Genomic DNA, 23181 nt, shown 5'->3' with positions numbered 1-23181 from the left:
TTTTAATAAAGTTTGAAAGAGGCTTGGTGGTGGTGACGTTGTGTAGTCTGTTTATAGCATCGTGTTAGCTTTTTACTTCTGACGATTGTATTTCGGCTTCAAATGTAACAATGTTGTGTTAATTTGTAAAGATTATCCTGATAGACAAGACGTGTACAAACATCATAAACCTTTGTTAATCACAGAGCTTATTTTTTGCGATCTTCCAAAAGTCTGTGGGGAAAATGCATAGACTTTCGATCGAAGGAAGCAGCGTGGCGCTTACTTCCGGGTTAGCCTACAAAATACGTCATCTCTGAGCCTCTCCATTTGTTTATTAATCATGCTTTATGTTCATATTCTAATGAAAACTTGATTGGGTGCATGAATAATGTATGAAATTAGATTTTGTGCAGGTATAGTACAGGTCAGTGGGTGTGTGTGTGTGTGTGCGTGTGTGATTGTGTGCGCGCACTCTTGGCATAATCGCGTCCAGGAAACAGACGTATTCTGGGCTGTCGGCTTCTATTTATTCACACGGACACTCAAAGGCCTCTGTAAGCCCCCATTAAGACAGGAATGGAATGTATTGAGACCTGTCTACACACACACACAGGCGTTCGCAAGCAAATTTCCATGCAGCAGGTCCCTGTAGTGGCGCAGATGATAGCTGCTCTGTTACTAACTTTAGAGAGCTTAAATATTCCAGTATAAAACACTTTTAGCATGGACTACATATTCACGACTCCATAGTAACACACACGCTCACGTGTATACTGACACGCACACACATGCAATCAAACATGTTATTATGAATTATTTAAACACTCAATCTGTTCAATAGTTGCTGTTGAATGTACATGTGATGGGTACGTTTTTTTAACACCAGAATATTGATTTTTATTTATTTACGATGTAAACGAGGACGTAATATATAGACTTCTGTTGTTTTATATACAGCTAATCATAAGTACTTGTTTGTATCCTCATAATAAAAAACAACATTTACTTTTATTTAATTTAATGTTTTTTATGTGCAACATTTGTTTATATAGTGTTTTTTATGAATGAGTACAACCTAAATGTCCTCAAAGGAAAATTATTTCAGATTTAGCTCACTTCTGGTAACAAATTTGCCCCTGACGGATTGTTAAATACACACACACACACACACACGCACACACACAGGTGTATGTCCATTCATAGTTCAAGCTTTTAATCTCAAATCCCAGAGATTCCACAGACTGATCGGGTCTCAGCAGGTCTTGAAAGTTTTTTCCACTCTGGAATTTTGGGAAAATTATATTCACGCACAGTCAGCGCTGCGAGCGTTCTGATTGGTTCTAAGGGCTGGAGAGGGATGTGGAGCCAGTGGAAAGTTAGCAGCGGTGAATGGCCGGGAGATGAAAGGAGGGCTAATGCAGGGATGGAGGAGTTGACAGAGGTCTGTAGAGAGATAGTGTAAGAGAGAGGCCTGATATCTCTTTATCTCTGCTGTCTGCCACGCGGTGCTTTGTTCTGTACATCTGTTTGTCTGTTAGAAATGACCCCACAGCACCACACCCTGACATTCTTTAATCTTACTGTTTGATCAAATGCAATCGTTTATTATCGAAATAAATAGGGCTGTCAAAATGTATAACGGTATTTAGTACATTGAACAAATATATATAGCAATATAACAAATAGCAAATATTGTCTACGAGCAAATCATCTCAACTCTGTTTACAAGCATTTGTTAGGAAATCAATCAATGAAATTGATCGATAGACAACAATACTATTAGTCTGTTTTCTGGGCTTGGAAACCTAATATTTAACAGAAACAATTGTGAGTCTCAATTGAATGTATCCATCCCTGAACTGATTGGATAATTAATATTAGTCTCTATATGACAGGTGGTTGTAGGGAGGGGTCACATCAACTTTGACAGATGCGGAGCAGTTTATTACGTTATTATGCAAAGTTGCAAACACACTTTTTTTTTTTACGTACACACATAAATAAAGGGTTTACCAGGATTGTGTATTAGAAAAGCAAAAAGGGTCTGTTTTGATATTTTTGGGGGGATCAGAGTGCAATAACACTAAATGAACTGAACAAATGTGAACTATTCAGCATAAATATCAAACTGATTTGGATGTGATTTAGTTAGTTTGTGTGATTTTTGGACTCATTTACTGTGTGTTTGTGGAGCTGTCCTGGTAACGGATCTGGGCATTTAGCCCACAGGTCACAGGATGAAGTCTGGCATGGGTTTGATCAAGCAGAGATTTACAGAGATCCTGCACTATTGTGTTTGAGCGCAGCACTTAACCTCTGACTGCTCTGAGAGTGTGGAGCATCAGGATGCTGTGGATGAAAGCGTTTGTTGAATGCTGAAAGCTGTAGCTGTAGATATAGATTCTGGATGCCAGGAGTGTGTGCTCATCGCAGGATGTGTGTTTGGGGCCGAACGTCTGATGGTGGATGTCAGAATGTGGGACAGCTATGCACAGTTGTGCTGGTCAGAATGAAGGTCTGTGTAGTTCATGCACGCGTTTGAGTTTGTGGAGAGACCCATCAGAGCGAGACGTTCTGCTCTGAGAACTGACACGACTCAAAACTGCAGGTGAAATTGTGACATCTTACATGGATAGACACCAAAAAGCCCTGATATATGATGGAGTCTTCATTAGCATGTTAGACATTTAGAATTATAGCAATCAGCATTGCTTTTAAATGATATGAAAGTGAAATATCAAACCAAGTGGCATTTGTTTGTCAAAAAAATGAACGCACACTTTAAAAAAAAATCTAGATTAGATTTAAAATGGAAATGCAATAAATATAATCGATCATGTTTCCTCTGCTAGTCATTTGTGTGATCTTGAGATGAATTGACTTTATAAATCCACTAAAACACCTTAACACCAGGTGAGTAAAAACTATGACTTTAGAAAATAGAAGTTTGAAGTAAGAAAGCCTCTGGAATCGCTCGTGTGCCAACATCACTTTGCATTGATATTTTCTAATTCTAAAAAATTGCAAACAAAAAAAAACATTACGAGATCACTCCAATTTAGCTTTTTTGCATGTATAGTGGCAATTAGGGCTGGGCGATGTGACTATGTTATCGAATATCGCCGATGTCTCGCAAATATCCCGATGGCGATTACAGACAGATACCAGACGATAATCAATAATAATGGAAATACGCGTTATAACATTATCATGCGATGTAGGTTTTAGCGTGAACGTTAATATTCATATGCCCAGGAAGTCAGTAACAGTGACAGAATTTTGGAAACATTTTTCTACTGCATAAAAGCTATGGTTTATCTACGAACTTTACCTGATGAAAAAAGTCACTGCAACACTGGTTTGTGTGTGTGGCGCGCCTGTGTGTTTGTGTGTGCACGTGTTTGTTTGGCACTTGGCGAGTCCGGAACGAATTCCCTCCCGGTCCGTATCCGCAGATTGATGGGCGTATGACATCAGTACGCCGACCGTCTGTGCAACGTTGCATGAAGTCAATCACAGCTGATATGATCGGACATCACGATGATTTTTAAGTCGATTATCGATGATTTTTTTAAACACATCGCCCAGCCCTAGTGGCAATTCCATTCGACAATCTCAAGAATGTCATAATCTCACCCAACAGGTTTTCTTTGCAGTATCTAAGATCTGCAAACACTGCATTATTTGCTTATTTGTTGCTTTGACCCATTTATCCCGCTTCAATTTTCTGCAAATAAATGCAAATACAGAACAATAATTTCATTTGGAATTTGTGAGAAATGTTGTCACTAGTTAAATATCATAAAATAATTTTGGTATGTTCATTTTTTATGTGGCTGTACAAATGCACGCGCACGCACACACACTGTCCCCTTCAGTACAGATGGAGGTCACAGAGCATGCTCAGAGTTTCAGTTACAGACCGACGGCCAGTAAAGGAGAGAGAGAGACAGATAGGGATTCTCCGGTGATGCAACTTTAGACCTGTAGGTTTTCCATAGAGCTGCATCTCCTCAGCACACAAACACACACACACACACACACACAAGGTTTGAGGTGGCGCCCAGACCCCTTTATTTATTAGCTCTGCTGAGCTGTGGAGTCTGTGGTATTTTCTTCCAAAATGCCATGAATGTGTGAGTGTGTTTACGTGCTCAAGCTTCAGGTATTCAGCAGATCCAGGTTCTAGATGTCGCATCACCCACCATGACTCAGAAATAAACATCACTGGAGAACAGATTAAAACACAGACAGAGAGAGAACTTTTATCTTTTGTGTTGTGAAAATTAGTTCAAGAGATAGATCACTTAAAAATAAAAATGATCATTATTTACACACCCCTGCTGTTGTTTCTAATCTTTGTTTGTTTGTTTGTTTATCAGCTCAACCAGTAGTTTCGTCCTGAACAGTTTACTCTACTCTATAAAAATAAGCGAACTGTACTCAAAACTGTGAAAAAGTACACTTACAACTTTTAAGTGTGTTTAACGATTTTGAGTTCCAGTGACAAAAATAAGAAGATTTTAAATTTATCTAACAAATAACGGCAGAGCGGTTCCCAGCATGCTTTGTGTGGACTTGATAATGGAAGTAAATCTCAAAATAAAGTGTTACTGTATGTATTTATATCAAGATTGCAACGTGAGGAGGCTTATAAATGTTTAGTATTCTGTTCTATTCTGTCATTTAAAGAGATTTGTAAGATTAGCGAGTTAAATGAGGTACCATTGTGCAGACGAGTAGAGCATTTGCTTAGCAGGAAAACAGACTCATTTCAATCTTCATTGTTTGAACTGAAGGCATTACATTGGTAATGCTACAGCTGTAAATGCCTGTTGTTCCTTCATGACAACATTGATAATTGTTAAAGTGAAACTTAAAATGAAGTTTATTCAAAATTATTATTGTGAGTTTACTGTTCGTATGTGTTTAGTGTTCTTTACTCAAAAGAATTGAGTTTATCAACTTAAAGGTTTTGTGGTAATCAGTTTCCACAAATATTTTTTGAGTTATCATAACTTATCAGGGTTTTTTATGGTCAGTAGCAGACAGAAAAAGTGTTTTGTTGCTAAACCTGTGGGAAAATAAGTAATTACATGACTTTTTTATTTGCACTACGGTTGTTTTACTTGTTGTGCTATTTCTCATTGCATCAAACGCTTTGGCAATAAAAATATGCAGTTTGTGTTGAATTAGTAAATGAAATCGAGATAAACGCAGAAAGAAAGAATTTGTAGAGTGGTAATTTGGTGTTTAAAGATGTTCCCCGTTGATAATCCTGCAGAAATATTGAGTGCGGTTTGTTGTTGTGCGTGTCTGTGTTTGTGTGACTGTTTTTGTGTCTGACCGCGTAAACAAACCAAATACCGTGGGAACAGAGAGGTGCGAATCAGACCGTCTCTCCCTCTCTTTTACTCGATCTCTCTGTCTGGCTCCATGTCTGGCTCCGACTCAAAACCAAAATGAGTTTTCCTCTAGTGTCAGCAGAGATCTCTCCTAACGCTGCATACGGGACATGATAGAGATCCTGACACGCTCACACGTGTGCTCACAAAGACCAGAGTGTAAACAAACCAGCACTTTTTCCAAATGATCCCAAAGCCTCACGGAATCACTTTGGGGTTAATTTAGTTCATTTTGAATGAATTATGACTTTTTGTGAAATTTAAACTTCTAATATTATTGTTGGGCAATTTCACATTTTTATATTTATTTTATAAACTTATATGAAATAAATATTTATTTATATACTGTATATGGGTCAAAGGCGAAAAAGGGTTTAAGCATAAAAACAATAAGTGTATACTGCTTTAAATTGTTGTTGTTAAAAAAATTAAAGGTTTTCTGTTTAATTTAATTACATTTTGATTTAGTTTTTCTGAGCAAAAAATAAATATCATCAACTTTTCCCTGATTTACAGAAGACGCCCACTGAACAGGGTTTTTCCTGGCTCAGGTATTTAATAATAGTGTATAGTGAGGTTAAGGGTAGTAGAGAGGTCTTTATTGTCCCAATTAGTTGACATCTATTTAATAATTTTAATACATATAATCATTTACACTCTTATTATTAATTTATAATGTACAACATTACTTGTCTACCTTGCTGTGTCGAAACCGAATGAAGTTTAATTTATATGGACTCTGAATGAGCTCGTCAATATCAATCTAATTGAGGTGGCCAAACATGAAAGAAGGCGGGATTTGCTATGGACAGAAGCCGAGGTTAAGGTCCACTTTAACTGTGAAAGCGCCAGCGCAAGTGCACTGGCTCTATATGTCGGCGCACTAACCACAGGGCTATAGGCCCTTTTCACATGACATCACGCATCTGAAGCAGTGTTTGCTTACTTCCGCCTGCGCTACTTCTCTGCAGGAGATGTAATGTTATCTCTTTTACTTGTTTATTAGTGAAGGCTCAGTGGTTATTATTTCCTCACGACGATCAAAACTTCTTGTTTTTTACCGGCAACTTACATCCATTGTGTTGCACTACTGCCATCTGCTGGTGATCGTCAACTTCACTATTTAGTCAAGTCATATTCTTGCTATAAGTCCTGATAGCTAGATTCCAGTTGTTTTTGTTAAACATATGTTAAACATATGTTAAACATAGCATTTTACTGAGAAATCTCCGGTATGATGGCGAACCAGAACTTGGAATACACTGCTTTGCTAAATGTGGAAGTTAACTGACGTCATCGTGAAAACGGTCTATTGGCGCCGACGCTTCGTGTTACCATGTAATTGTGTGTTCTTACAGGCGAACTCGATGTGTACAGTGTACGTTGTGTAAACGGATTCAACGAGACATCTGCAATTAAAACATTACACTGAAGAACACTACGTTAATTTAAGAAAAAAATTCAAGAAATTGAACATACAAGAATGCAAAATAAACAATATTCACCTGAACAGCCACGAAATACAGCTAATAGTGCTCCTAATATAACTGAGGAAAATAAACAGCAACTTTGTCCACAGCGCCTCACTGCACTTAATCATGAAACAGCGCCTCCGTAGTGGCGTAATGCCGCAACTGCAGTTACAAATGACAGTCCATTGAGTGAACGCAGTGTTTTTTTGATGACAGACACCCGATGAGAGTCGGAGGCGGCACGAAATTTGACGGAGGCGGCCGCCTCCAATTTTTATACAGTATGCAGGAAAAACCCTGCTGAAATGTCATTCAGTGTAACAATCTTGTCATCAGGCATATTTACAACAAAAATCTATTCATGACATATTAAAAGACTAATTACTTTCACCCCAAATGCTAATTATTTGTAATTTTACATTGTTTAAAATGTGCCACTATCCGAGGGTTTTGCCCATTTGTCAATAATATTTTTTTATTCTTTTATATATTTTAATATGTACAAGTCAGAATAAGCATGTTGTTTGAATTTGTACATACTGTAAATATTGTCTTACACTGAATGACAATGTAACATTATTTCAACCAAATTTTGACATTTTATTCTCCAAAAACTTAGTTGAAACCATAAAGTAGACATTTTACATACATTTAAAGGCGGGGTGTCCGATTTCTCTTAGCCGTTGTTGATGTTCAAATCACCAAAACAGACACACCCCTACCCCCATCTTTCGCTTTAGTCAGCGCTCAGCTCGACTAATGTCCGTCCTGTGCACTGTGCACCTTACTGCTGATTGGCTTCAAGGTTGTTTTGGTACTCGGCCCGACTTTGTCTAAACAAGCATAATTCGGAAATCGGACACCCCCCCTTTAATGTGCTTTCTATTGACATAAAATCACTTTTGTAAATTTCTTTTGACGTGGACATCTTAACGTCTTTGACCCATATACATATATAATTATATATATATATATATATATATATACTGTATATACTGTATATACAGTCTGACCCTGACAAAATTAAATAGTGACATGGAAATAGTGTACAATCTAAGTATAAAATATGTGTTTGTTTTTAAAAGGCAATTTGATTACAATGTATATTTGTGAACTTTTATTGTAGGCTCTTGTAGACCTGTGACATGAACATGATTTTTGTGTTGTTGGCTTTGTGCTGTGAGACGTGGCAGCGCTGAGAGACCCACACCCACAATAAACACATACGTGCAGAGAAAACTGATAGGAATTGTAGATATGTGAACTTGTGTAGCAGTCAGTAAATCAGTGGCGTGTGGCGGTGTCTGACGGTCTCACCGCTCTGCTTTACAATGACATCATCAGTTCAGATGACAACATGTCTTACAGCCCCATTACCCTGATTTGAGGTGGCTACGCTGCAAAGATTTATGGGTAGCATTCGGTCGCTCCCAACAGTAACCGCAAGCCATGGTACTAGAATCTGCTAGCCACACCCATCACACACACGGGTGCTCATCACATGCTCGTAAGATTTTAGAGTCTGACTCATGTCGTGTTGATGTTAATTGATGAGTGACACTGAACACAGATCTGTGCCTCATTTATTCTTCCATACACCCGCTTTCCGCTCACCCAGTTATTCAATAAGGTAATGTTTCATAGCTAATGTATGTCTTTGGGTTAATTCATTTTGTCCATCCAGACAAGCATGACCAATGCAATGAGTTTGTTTGATCAACCTATGGTATAATTGAATTGAATCTGATTCAGCTCCAAACATTTTAGCTTTGTCAGGAAATTCCTACACAGGCATCTACAAAATCCATTTCAAGCATTTAAACAGACGCCTTCAGATCAGAAGGTTTTTTTAATCAAGAGAAATATACTTTCAGTCCAAAAAGTATGTCCAAACTTTTGACCATTTGTGTATTTGTATTTCAGTGTGAAATGAACACGCATTCTGTAGAAAATATGGGAGAACAATTATGAAAGTGTTTTTGTTTCTGTTATAATTACGGCACAGGCGTGCGTGCAGACTGGATCTAGACTGCAGATTATTATGGCAAGCGAACAGAGAGAGAGAGACGCTTTTAGATTTTCCATTTCATATTATATACTGCACGTGTTGTCCAATTTTCCATTGCATATGAGAAGAACCTCATTTAGTTGATGGGGGCTGTTAATACGTGTCTGCTGAGACTGTAGTTAAAGACAGAATTTAAAAAGAGGCTCCTGGTGAGTCTGCATGTTTATATATTAATGTATATCGCATCATTAGTACATAAACTGTCTTTTTTGAATGACAGCCACCCATTCAGCATCACTTATCCCTGCGTGGCATTATGGGAGCTCATGGGTGCCACACTGCTCTAGGATTGGTTAAGAAACTGCTGTCATGGCGACTTCAGCAGACATCTCTTCTGGAATCTGTCCCTTGTATAGATGCAAACACTACAAACCTGACCTGAGGAATATAAAAGGATTTCTTAACAAAACACAGATTTCTGGAAAATGATATTTTACAGCAAATAAGTTATAATTTTGTAACTTTTTTTACATTTGTGGACAACAAAATTAAGTCTTAAGCCCATTGCACATTGAGTCCGAAATTTGCGTCCGAAATTTCCGCACGTTAAAAAATAAATACGACCTCATGTTGTGTCAATCACATTTACACACTGCCTCCGATATTTTTGTCCGTCATAAAAAAATTCAGACCGGGTTCGATTTTATGCGTTTTTCGCATCCATAGCAAGCATTTTGATTGGCCTTTTATAACAATTCAGAGACACCGTACAAACAAGAGCCAAATACGAAAAACACATACGAAAACTTCGAACTGTATGTCCAAAGACCTTTAAGGGTCAATTTTTTCGAAATTGAGATTTTTAAATATTCTGAAAGCTGAATTAATAAGCTTTCTATTGATATATGGTTTGCAGAGCTGGGTAGATTACTTGTGAATTGTAATCAGTTACTGACTACAAACTACATGGCAAAATTTGTAGTCAGTAATGTAATCCCTTAGATTACACATTTCTTGTAACGTAAACTGACTACTTTTTGATTACATTTAGATGTAAGAAGCATCTGTTTTATCTTTACTTGGTGTATCTATGTGTCCACAACACTTGATCGGCCGGCCGATTAATCAGGCCGATTTTGGGGATTTTTAAATGAATCGGCATCGGCCGATTGTGCCGGAAATTAGGCCGATTAACATGCAGGTGCATCTGTGAGCAGCTGAGCATTGTTGTGGAACACGCGATGCTGCCTCGTGCGGCAAACAGATCACCACCGGCATAACACTGTGATGTCCCTCTCTGCCTGCTCCCTGATAACTTCACAAGAAAACGGTAATACTTCAATTCTTTTTATCCTTCGTTCTTATATTGTCAGTTGTATTATGCCGTGCAATACTTTGACCATTTTGATACCTGTGGATGTTACCTGTAGAATATTATTTACCCATGGATGTTACCTGTCGTTTTATTACTCACCTGTGGATGTTACTTGTTTACCTGGATTGTTTCACCTGTCTTCAGTTCACCTGTTAATCGGAGATGTTCACATTTGCCATAAAAACAAAAATGGCAATATACAAAACTCGGCTGGCCTTGAATTACTTTAAGTTGTGTTATTTTATTTAAACAAAATATAATGATTTTTCTATTGTTTTCTTTAGGTTTTGGGGCATATATTACCCTGGTGTTCCTAACATGCTTCAAAAGATTCTTATCTCACTGTTAAAATTTGCTTTAACAATTTAGCTGCTGCGATGTGATTTTATAATACTTTTTGCATCAGCTGGCACATCAAATTCACAAGCCGCGAAACTGAACTGTAGCATTACATTGAAACTTGGTTTATGCATTGTAACAATGAAAGCATTGTTTGTTGCTTAAACACTGAAACAATTTCAGTTTAATACAAAAAGCGAACCCAGAATCAGCTATGTCGGTGATCCCGTGTTTTAAATTACGTTCAGTGGAGCATGCGTGACCTGCACCAGAAGCTTCTGAAAGAATATTTCAAGAGCAGTTCATTATCCTTTAAACTCAATCAATAGAGCAAAAGAGAAACAGCGTCATATAAAGAGATAAAGGGGTAAATTAGTGGCTGATGTGAATGAATGAATGAATAATTCATACCTGCACACCTGCAGTTCTGCCTCAATGAAAAAACGATTTCTTGTACATTAAAATAACACATGCAGGAAAAGCAGCTGTTTATACTTAATGTTTCAGGAAGGTAATTTCATACGGAAAATCAAATTAAAGTCTGTAAAACACAGAAGGTGGAGCAGGTTGATTATTAAAATATATTTGGAAGGATGTGATGCTACCTGCTAACTGAATGCTAGTGAGGATAAATTACATGATACATCAATCAGTTTCGTGAAACAAAATGTATTCTGTCTTTCTGTCCCCATCCTAAAAATATCTTGAACTAGATTTCATTTCAGTTTTTCAGGTGGAATACATTTGTTGCTATGCAGTTGCTTAGGTCCTCTTGGTGTTATTTTGCCTCTTTGTGGTAGCTTTTGTCTTCTCTTTTTGTTTCTAGGGTATTCTGGATGGTTTCTAGGGTGTTCTGCAATGTTTTTAAGCTGTTCTTTATTGTTTTGATCTGCATTAGTTCAGGGTTGTCCTGCATGGGTTCCGGGGTGTTCTGGATGGTTTCAGGGGTGTTCTGCATTGGTTGCAGGGTGTTCTGGATGGTTTCAGGGGTGTTCTGCATTGGTTCCGGGGTGTTCTGGATGGTTTCTGGGATGTTCTGCAAGGGTTCTAGGGTGTTCTGCATTGCTTCTAAGGTGTTCTGCATTGGTTGCAGGGTGTTCTGGATGGTTTATAGGGTGTTCTGCATCGGTTCTGGGGTGTTCTGGATGGTTTCAGGGCTGTCCTGCATTGGTTCCGGGGTGTTCTGGATGGTTTCTGGAGTGTTCTGCATTGGTTGCAGGGTGTTCTGGATGGTTTCAGGGGTGTCCTGCATTGGTTCCGGGGTGTTCTGGATGGTTTCTGGGATGTTCTGCAAGGGTTCTAGAATGTTCTGCATTGTTTCTAAGGTGTTCTGCATTGGTTGCAGGGTGTTCTGGATGGTTTCTGGGGTGTTCTGCATTGTTTCTGGGGTGTTCTGGATGGTTTCTAGATAGATAGTTGCTCAAAAGAGAAAAGACATCTGTGCTTAACTCAGCATGATCTTCTGGAGTGTAGTTATAGATCAGGTTTCTCCTTCAGTGTAATTTTTTGTTATGTATATTCTTTACTTTGCCTTCCAGGTGAAGGAAATTTGTTCTGACACACTCAGAATGTAGCAATGCATTTGTCTGTGATGTCATATATGTTAAGATGCATATACCGTAGGATGAGTTATGTGCTGAAACGTTAAAGGTTTATACACATCTTAGCAATTATAATGATGCACAATCATACAGGCAGTTAGAAATGTGTGACCTGCCCATCCAAACATCGCTAACAAACCCGGCAAAAAAAAAAGAGTGATGGATTAATAACAAGAATTAAACACACACACAGTTTTACGGTGATGTATCACTAGCCTTTAACTTTATTGTGGCGTCAATAAGTATTCAGCACCTTTTTGAACCCACCCCATCTCTCTCTCTCTCTCTCTCTCTCTCTCTCTCTCTGTTTACTTCTCAGTTAAGCTTCGCTTATCGCCTGGCAACCACAGTTAAAGTACACTAACTCAGCATTTGAGCAGCGACAAGCTGTGATAAAACACAAGAATACAGAGAGAGAGCGAGAGAGAGAGATACTGTAAGACATAGCGTGTTGTTTACCTAAAGCAGCTTTACGTAAAGCAACGGAAGGAGAGAGAAACGCTCGAGCTCCTCTGCACAGGTATGTGAGCGCTATCATGTCTGTCTGTGAAGAATTGAACTGGGTTTGGGTTTGGTTGTTCAGCGAGTCAGTTTTACCTGTTCAACACTAATGTACTGTTGCAGAAACAAGCTGTTACATCATTTACACTCTCCCACACTTACTGTGCAGGTTGACGCAACGTCTGAGCGATGTTACAAGTGAAAAGTTGACATTTTGTGGTTAACCTTTTATCACAGTGCTAATTTTAAGAATCCTAATTTCTCTGCTTTGATGTTGCTGAGTTTTTATAAATATGACGTTATGAATTTTCTGATTGTAAATGAATGTTTTCGTCTGTGATCTCACACACATCTGTAACAGGTGTTTTCAGAGGAAGGTAACAGGTGCATTAGCAACGAAACAAGTGAAGTTTAAAGTGTAAAAGTGATACGTTAGATATCGTGTTGAAATTCACTCTCCTTTTTCCCCGTGAGGTAAAGGTCAGAATCACAGCGGTGTGCTTCCACCTCCAACTGTTACCTTTGAAAGAGTCTCATGCACTTTCCCAAATGTCAAGCACATCTGTCTGCCTGCGTGTTTGTGTCTGTCACACCAGTTCAATTATTATGTGAGATTAAACTGGATCAACTGTGTGAAATGTGTTATTTGGGACGGTGGGCCTCTATTGACCAATCTGGATCAAGCATTCAAAAGTAGGGATGTGCGAGACTAATCGACATTTAAACGGTAAGCTCCTACTAGTCGACATTGAAAACAACAGTCAATTACACAAAAAAATACATAAAATGTTAAAATAATAGTTTAAAATATTTTAGCATTTTAATGTTTAGTTTAAAAACCTTTCAAATTACATACTAAAACAATATGTTTGAAAAAATCTTATCATTATCTTTAAAAGTGTATCAGGAACTAAATGTTTAATTTTAGGTCAGATCCAGCTCCGTTTCCTCTGTGCACGCTCAGAAATGACCACTTGAAGATGAGTCGTGGGGGTGTTTTGAAGGAGGATAACGGGTAGGTTTTACGCAAACTATGTCATATCAAAGTGGCATATTAATAATTTCACTGGAGCCATGCGTAACCATACTGCATTGGGTTCTTATTGCCGCGATGCCGAAAATGCGGACGGACGCACGGAATGTTGGCATAAATCGAAAAAGTAGCTACATACAGTTATGTTAACAATTACTTGATAATAAATATAAATGTTTTAATGTTAAAATGCATGAAAGATGGATTTACTTTATTTGATGCAGAATGAGCTGTAAATGCAGTGAATGCATCTTGAGCACACTCAATAAAACTGAGATGAGAATGTCTCAGCTTCTAGATTCACAGAACTTTGAAATTTCTTTGATTATAATGGTTATCACAAAAAAGCGCTTGCATAAATGATCGCTCAGCACTGTTATCTGTGTGCCAGTGCAGATTCCTCAGATGGAGTTATTGTTCACAAACATTGAGCCGACTTTCATCCGAACATAATGCTTGCATTTCCTCAACAAGAACATGTAAAATAATATTAACATAACACATGCGGATTCGAGTGTCATGAATCTGACAGGAAAGAACCCAGATGCAGATAGCAGGTTGCAAACAAGGTCTTTATTAAATGAAAAACAGCAATCCCACGATGGGGCAATACGGAAAATAACACAACCAAGGGTGGACAACAAAATCTCCAACAAAAAACTTTCCGCAAGGGGGCAAAACGTAAAACAAAACTGATGGCAAGACAAGGTCACTAGATAATAAGGCAAGGCAAGAACAAGACAGACTAGGACACTGGGTAAACGTCAAAATGAACCAGCACAGGACTGAAGACAAGAGGGCCATAAATAGGGGAACTAACAAGGCATAATTACACTGGGCAGGTGAGGGGAATGAAATGCTAAGAGGAAGATTACGGGGAAACAAGGGGGCTGGGCCAAGACACGTGACAGGAGAGCAACTTTGTTGTCAATAAAACTGACAACAAAGGCCATGTGCTTCCACACAAAACACAACAAGCACAAAAGACATGGTACTGTCACGACCCTGTCCACAGAACTAGAAAACTCCTGACAAGGAGGACAGGATCATGACACTCGAGTGTTTTCTTTTTCATTCGCTCTGTGCAAGATCAACTGCGTTCTGTAGCTTGTTCTGTACTTTTTGTCCGTTGCTCTCTATTCGCTTTTTTGTTTACACACATGTTGCTTTGCTTTATAAATAGTAATAAAAACATGATATAATGTAGGCTAGCTTGTTTGTTGATAGGCTATAGGCCTACCCTAATAATAACTTGTAGGCTACTTAAATTGCAACATAATTTTTTCATTCAACATCATTTAAATAAACAAATACTGAAACATTTGTTTTAAAGCTTTTAATTATTTTTTTAAATATTTTAAGTTTCATGATTTCAAAGTAATAGACACACTTTAACTAAAATTAAATTTAAAAGTTAAATTACGTTTTAGCCTTGGCCCTCTGCGCATGCGCATCACCCCCAACCCCCCCAACACACTGAATAATGGACACGGAATAATGGACACATGACAGACACTGCCTCCCAGTCTGATCATAAAACCATCACAGACTAACGTACACAATGGCAGTTTAAAAAGCGACACCTCATGAGAGCGCTCTCAGCTAAGAAAACCAGTGCTACACTAGCAGACAGCAAACAGAGATTCACCAGCTAACGTTACAGTGAACTAAACGTATGGAACTGACTGCAGTAAATTTACCATTTATCTGATAAAATGTCACTGTTATGCAGAATAACAGCAAATATGCACAATATGTAAAATTTAAGGCTGACTACAGTCAAAATCACTCGTCTCCAATAAAGCAAAGATAACATTAAGCAACATAAACAAATGTGCGCTTCAGCAACCAGAATGAATTGAGGCACCGGCAGCCTTGTAAATCATAAATAACTTTTTAAATCACAAATCATAAAAAAACAATTTGATGATCAAATGACTTGATAGAGTCTTCCTCCTGTTGTTTTGAACAATGTTTATCAGCTTTTCTCATTTTTTTCCCGAGACTTGATAACAAAGTTCATCCACATGCTGTTTTGAATGACAGTTTTTTGGCGGTTGGCGAACCAACTTTGTGTGCTTCTTCCACTTTACGAGAATGTTGGTGAACAACCCCCACATGGCGAAAAGTTAGAAAAAAACTAAGCGCACCCGTTTAGAAAGATGATATGATTGGTCAGTGTTACTGTCACTCAAAATTAATCTATCCCATTGATTTACTGTACTGTCAGCCAGCGGTATGCTACTAGAAGGCGCCCAAGTGTCACGACTTGCGTGGTGGAAGAACCCAAATGCAGGCAGACGGTGGTGAAGGGGTTAAACAAGACTTTAATTAAACAAACAAAAACACCCTCGATGGGGGAAAAACCAACTAAGGATAAATACAAAAACAAAGACTTCCCATGTGGGGGCAAAACGTAGAGACAGGATCAAAATAAAACTAAAATCCACAGATAGGGCAAGGTAACAAGAACATGGGTAAACACGGGGACGATACAACCAGGTAAGCACAGGAGTACACTCAAACACAGCACATACTCAGTACAATCCACGAGCACAGGACAAAGAAACAAGAGGGTATATATAGGAAAGACAAACGAGGGATAATGACACAGGGCATGTGAGGGTAATGGAACACGGCCGGGAAGTAATACGGGAAATGAGAGGGGCGTGGCCAATGACAAGACACTGGAGAGAACGCATATTATTGTCAAAAGGACAATAATATGTTTCTCTCCACACATAACCAAAGACTTTGTCATGGCTCTGCCTCAGGACCAGGAAATCCAAGACTAAAAGAAGCAGAACCATGACACCCAAGCACACGTTCGACTTCTTGCAGCATGCGCAGACAGTGTATGGCATCAGAACTGCGACTGCTCCATAATCTTGAAGTACTCTCGTGAGACTTGGAAATCTCATGTGGATAGAGTCCGCATCGATCCAGGAAGTCAAATATACATATCTAATACTTTTATTGAAAATAGTATTTTAAAGTATATTAAAGTTTACATTCAAAGGTCCAAATCGAATTTCTCATCAATGTCAAAAGGTCCGGAATAATTTTTATTAAAAAACTTGTTTTAACAAACTTGCTTATAATTTTATATAATAATTCAATTTTACATGCTATTTATCATATCCATGACTCATCAAGTCGTAGCCTACTTGCATGTTCTCTCGGAACTGTTACATACACAGTACTGCATTTTTATAAAACTAAATGCCCAAAACAGATGTCATTTACATATTTTTTGTTTCTGAAATAGTACTTTAATGTAACCTGCAGTCACTTCAACGACTGTCAAATTAATCAAAAGTGTGATCATGTTTGTTAAAGATGACTGATCTGATCATGTATCTGTGTGCTTGTGTGTTTTTCAGAGTCTGGGCTCTATAGACAGGAAGCGGTCCCGTCAGAGAAGGTAAGACACACTTTCACCATCAGGATGATGTCATGTGGAAAAGTTGAACTAATTTATATCAATACAGTTATTTCTTTCTCTATTAGATAAGGACACATGCTAGTTTGTAGTTTGACGTCTTATCATTTATCCACCTTCATGTGTTTGTAAACCTGTATGTGACTCTTTCTTCTGTAAAACACAAGAGAAGATATTTTGAGAAATGTCTCAGTGGTTTTGTGTTCACACAATGGAAGTCAATGGAGTTCAATGTTGTTTGATTACCACGATTCTTCAAAATATCTTCTTTTGTGTTCTCACACAGGTTGGAAATGGCATGAGGGTGAATGAATAAATGTATTAAAGGCTTTAATGACCATGTGTGTGTGTCTTTAACGCAGAACATGCGAAATTTGCCCGGCAAAGGTCATGTTAAAGGTTGCTTGGCATCTGAACATGATTTTAATGTTTTGGTCCGAAGATCTTGACTTGTTTGTCTCTGTTTTTGAGTCCTATCAACATGAACACCACGTTACCTTGGTTACTAGATGAAAAATGCCTCATAAATCTGTTGCAACTGTCTAATGAGAACCGAACCACTGATCGCATCTGATCAAAGGACAACAGACTACATTTTTTTGTTTGTCTGTGCATTTTTAAATGATTATCTGTGTGATTTTTTTTTTTACCAGCTTTAGCTGAAATGGCCCTTATTTTGACCAATTTTCTCGTCTGACACTTTGATCGTATAGAAAAGTATCAGGGTTTGAGCAGGGGTAACAGAGACGCTCGCCTCAGTAAACAGCACTAATTAGGGTGAATGATATATTGGAGCAATGGTAGTATCTCTGCTCTCTCTCTCTCTCTCTCTGACCCACATAAGCATTTTTCACATAGACAGTCTAATAACTTTAATAAGTGTGCATGTTTCAGTGTTTGGTTTTGTGGCCAGTGTGTGTATGTGTAAAGGTTGACTCAGCGGTGTGTGTGTGGCGTTGTGGTTTGTGTCTTTGATGTGGTTTGGCCACGTAAAAGTCTGATGGTTCCCCAACAGCGCTGTGCCAGACACACACACACGCCTCAATAAAGCCAAGCCAGAGGAGCTTTCCCGCGAAAACACACGCCTGGCATCTCACTCCTTTGTGTGTGTGTCTTTGCATTCTCATTTGATTTGTATTTTACACACACACACACACACGCACACACACACACACACACACACGCACACACACACACACACACACACACACATCATTCTTGTTATATGAAGGTACAGAGATGACATTGCGAAAGCGGGCAACTCTGAATACTGCTGCACAACACACACATTTTTGTGTGTGTCGTTGTGTGCGGCTTTTGTGTCCACAAATGTATCGCCCGTTCACACACTCGCGGCCCCTTCCAGCATAAATAATCAACGTGATGGAAGTCTGCGCGCTCCTCGGAATCTTGACGCCGTGTGGAATTGTGGGATTTTATAGGGACAGACGATATGGAAGCTGCTCGCGGTCCATTACAGCATTCCCTCAACAACCACAGAGAGAGAGAGGGATGGGTGAGAGAGAGAGAGAGAGAGAGAGAGACAGGCGGAGTAAAATAGAGAGACCGAGAAGAAGACAGGCAGACAGTGAGGGAGGCATGGAAAGAAGAGAGACCTCGACACAGGCACAGAGAGAAAGAGGGTGACAGTGAGACAGGTGATGAGAAAAAGAGAGAGAAGGAGAAAGTGAGAGGCTTTCAGGCGGAGAGAGAAAGACGGTCAGAGAGAGAGAGGGAAACAGTAAAGACAGGTGAAGAGAGGGATTTGAGATTTAAACCTCTTAAGGGATACAGTGTGACAGACAGGCGGAAAGAGCGAGATGGTGAGACAGGCAGGGAGAGAAAGAGACAGACGGGCATGCAGGGAGAGAGAGAGCGAGTAGGTGGCCCTCAAGGGAAGTCGCTTTTTCTTTTGTAATTCTCAGAAAATGAATCAGATGCGCGTGTGCTGTTAATAGCACGAGTCCAAAGTGTGATTCACCCGTTTGATCACACTGGAAATCAAAATCGCCCCATTTACTTTCTTCAAGGAATAAATCGTCGTTAAACGACAATTCTCTCATCATTTACTCACTCTCGAACCATTGGTGAGGCATGACTGCACAACGCCCACCATCCAGTTAACCTATTTTGTCATTGAATATTCAGTTTCACTCACATTTCAAACGCACATTGGTTGCAAAATGACGATATTATTCTATAAAAGCAACACACAAACCACAGCAGAAAAGTGTGTGTGATGTGAGGGTCCAAGCCTTTAAGTGGAATAACATGGTAAGACACATTTGGAGGGCTTTTATTTTACTCTTAACTAACCAATTTGTGTCTGCGCTGGCGCGCGTGTTTTGTATTTATACGCTTGTCTAATGAGCAGCCGGGACTGATGTGTTGGATCTGTGTGCTGGCTAGAGTCTGAGCACCGATGGAGATCAAACAAGACGTCTCCCTCGCTGTAGGTCTCTTCCAAAACCCTACTTAGCACCTTAGATCTCTCTCTCTCTCTCTCTCTCTCTCTCTCTCTCTCTCTCTCTCTCTCTCTCTCTCTCTCTCTCTCTCTCTCTCTCTCTCTCTCTCTCTCTCTCTCTCTCTCTCTCTCTCTCTCTCTCTCTCTCTCTCTCTCTCTCTCTCTCTCTCTCTCTCTCTCGGGTACGAATCCGAATGAAGCATGGACCGTGTTTATGTTTGGTGTTTATTTATACGGCAAGTGTCACGGCGGCACACGTGGCCTCTTAAAGGAGATGATGTCATCACTCAACCCTTCCTACTGTAAGACATCAGCACGCGGGACCCCCGCTGAGCACCGCAAACAGCTGCTGGTGGAATCAGATCCATGGCGCTATCCTTCTTCCTGTCTTATTCCCAAACGGCTTCTGTCTAGGAACATTCCCTCTAGAAATACGGATGCGGTCACTTTTTTCAGGCGCTCGCTCGCTCGCTGACCTTGCCCGGCACTGTTTGAACGCTCCTCGTGCCACCATCAGAGATTTCTCCAGAGTAACACTTGCTGACTTGTGTGTCATTGAGTGGAAGATAACTCATTCACGCCTCTATAATGCTGTCAATCTCGGCACACACGCTCGCACACGCCCGCCGCTGCCGCCGCACGGACACTGCTGTTGTTATGACGACACTGTTGCTAATGAGACGAGACACACAGTCAATGTTTTACAGGTGATTGACACAAAAAGTATATTTTGCCTCACCTCACAATATCAAAAGAGACAATAAGTTATATTTTACATGAGGTAAATAAAGCCTGTTTTAATCTGATTTTTTGTTTTAATTTCCTTCTAATTTTGGGATTTTATATATTCCTTACAGCTTGATTGTAAATACAGTACATATCACATCTTATAAATATAAAATAATAGCTTTCCAAATTTCAAAAAGCACAAGTTTATGTAAAACAAATGGAGCTGCATTCTGCAATCCGTACAACATTGTCCTTGTAAAATTAACTCGCTGTGCTGTCGAACTAAATGTTCGCTGTGTCTCCGAGAGGGGAAGAAAAATGTGTTCCATTACAGTTTATGAACGTTTTTGATTGGTTGTTATTGTCATTACTGCTGAAAGTAAATCAGGGCAATGTGTGCTTACAGTATGTTTGTGTGAGCTAATGAAGAGGAGATCGAGAGAGACAGTCACAGAGCATTCTCTGCTTTTATTAAATCATGTTGTTTTCGTGTGTGTTTGTTTTACAGTGAGTCTGGCATTGTGAAGTTAACCCAGCGGCTCTCTTTGAAGGACAAGCACTGTAAGGACAGAAGTCTGCAGTCCAGACCTCCGGCCTACAGGAGGCGCTCTCTCAGCGTTGACTGGTATAAACCTTTTTGCATCAATACTTACACAAGTGCAAACATTTATCATGTTATTAAAGGGGATACTTCACCCAAAAATGAAAATTCTGTCATCATTTACTCACCTTCGAGTTGTTCCAAATCTGTACAATGGTATTAAAAAATACAATGGTAGTGCCCCAGAACTGTTTGCTGTCCTACATTCTTCAAATGTCTTCTTTTGTGTTCAACAGAACAAAAAAATGATAAAGTATTTTTCCTACTATGGGAAGTATCCCTTTAATTACAAAGTTGCCAGATTGGCTCAAAACTCCTGTCACAATATTGTGCACAGAATCTGTGCAGAATTGAAGGCCCAAAATCTACACTTTTTTAAATTTTATTATAATACATTTAGAAAAAATGCATTAATTTCTTTGACCTACTGTAGTTTTCTTAGCACTTTATCGTTTCATCTAGAAGAGGCCTTCAATCAGTGCTGTTTGTCAAATTGGCCTTAACTTTTGAATTTCGCTGCTGTCCGTCTCAAACCTCATATCTCCATATTTTGTGATTTTTATTTTTGCCATAAATCTTTATTATTTGTCATCATTCGCGTTTGTCACTGGGTTTTGTAAATATCTTACCAATAAAAAGTATTAAATAGAGATTGTCAACTTTGACAACACAGCATTTAATCATTTAAAAAGTGCAGTGTTTTTTCCATTTCCTGAATTTGTGAATTTGGACATACGAGGTTTCAGAAGGACAGTGACGATATGTTGTTTTTCTTTTGATTCTAAAGATTATAAATGCTTTTGTTTTTTACCAATTTTGCAATTGTCTACAATTGTCTATTTTCGTTTTTTGGATGGTTTCTCTTTTCCATTTCTGTGCTGTATAACTTTAAATATTTAAAGGGGCCATGCAACAGTGTTTCATGCTTTCTGACTTATTTACAATGTTAAACGTGCGGTCTTCTCATGCTTGACATGGTCAACATGTCAAAAAACGAGTTGGACGTATTGCATAGTAATTCTGTGCTCGATACACTCCCCCAGCGTTCGTATAGGTTTTGTAAAGTTTTTTCCGAACATGAAAATCCGTTTCGTAACAATTTTTCTTAGTCCCTTATTGGGCAATTCTCCCGGAAAAGCACGCCCACGGCAAGGCGAAAGAAATAGCCCGCCCAATCGTAAACCGACGAGCGAGGAAGACCCGCTTACGATCAAGATTGGCTGCGCTGTGGGCCTGCAGCTGCAGCTCGTTACTCTTGCGATGGAGAGAGAAGTCGAGGTGTGTTTGTTTGTTCACGGCCTTTCAGCGATGGATGTTATGTAAACGGTCGATGTAACGCTGGATTTGGAGATCGTTTGAAACTGATAGATGGAGCGGTCCCAGCGCTAAAAGATACCGCACATGAGCCGCATGCGGTAAGTGAAACCAAGTCGTATTTCTGTGTTTTGGCAATCGGCGCGTACATGCATAATTTAAACAACACGAACTTATAGTGAATTAATAGTTATGCATGGATAATTTATGGCGATGATGTGTTGTGTGCTCGTGATTTAGATCCTCCCCCCGCACACCCCCAGGACGTCGTATTTTTTCAGAAATAATTGTACAGCTGTATCTATCTTTTATAAATGTGATCAAACTAAATACTCTTCAAAGATACAAAGTATGCAATACTACTCTGAAGGTACTCAAGATTAATATGAGATTGGCAGAAACTGCGTGTGTTATGGCAGCTTTAACCATGTTAGCTCTCAGTGTGGCAGGGTTACCATGTTGGCTCTAAAAGCTGCAAATTAGTCAAGATATCCTTCTGTTCATCTCTGTAGACATCATGACTCCAGCTATGGCTGAACAACCCCCCACTCCTCTCTTGCACGCCTTTTGAATGTCCAAAACTCATAAAATATGAGTTAATGCTAATTCATAAAAAGGATTGTTTTTTTTGGCCAGGAGATAGTAAACATGCACATCATTTAAAGTTCACTTTCTTCTACCATGAGCTCCATTTCTTTAAGAAAAATCACAGATTTTCTTGCCACCAGCATTGTTTTTGACAAATCATGGACTTCGAGTATTAAAAATATCATTTTTACATCATTTAAATAGCTGTGCCTCAAAGTTAGAGTTAACTCTGTGTCGTTCCTCAAAACTCTTCTGAGGTCTTACATTTTTTTCCCACATAGCTTTTGAAAACCTGGTAACGAGAAAATCTCGATTTTATGACGTTCT

The 23181-nt window shown here is 39.1% G+C and overlaps 1 protein-coding gene across 8 annotated transcripts in view; it reads left to right on the top strand.

Moving 5' to 3' along the window:
• Positions 1 to 23181, top strand: part of LOC130546692 (ankyrin repeat and fibronectin type-III domain-containing protein 1) — a 76289-nt gene that overhangs the window by 28082 nt on the left and 25026 nt on the right. For 6 of the 8 annotated variants that reach the window (XM_057322074.1, XM_057322073.1, XM_057322068.1 and 3 more), the window contains 2 exons: positions 17100 to 17140; positions 20860 to 20976. In XM_057322074.1, the coding sequence (XP_057178057.1) occupies positions 17100 to 17140; positions 20860 to 20976 (158 nt within the window). Of the gene's footprint in view, positions 1 to 12501; positions 13411 to 13611; positions 13699 to 17099; positions 17141 to 20859; positions 20977 to 23181 lie in introns of all 8 variants that reach the window. The other 2 variants (XM_057322075.1, XM_057322076.1) reach the window with 2 other exon arrangements.

Source organism: Triplophysa rosa, linkage group LG23 (genome assembly GCF_024868665.1).
Source record: "Triplophysa rosa linkage group LG23, Trosa_1v2, whole genome shotgun sequence".
In the NCBI taxonomy this organism is placed as follows: Eukaryota; Metazoa; Chordata; class Actinopteri; order Cypriniformes; family Nemacheilidae; genus Triplophysa; species Triplophysa rosa.
This window is presented reverse-complemented; position numbering and strand designations above follow the sequence as displayed.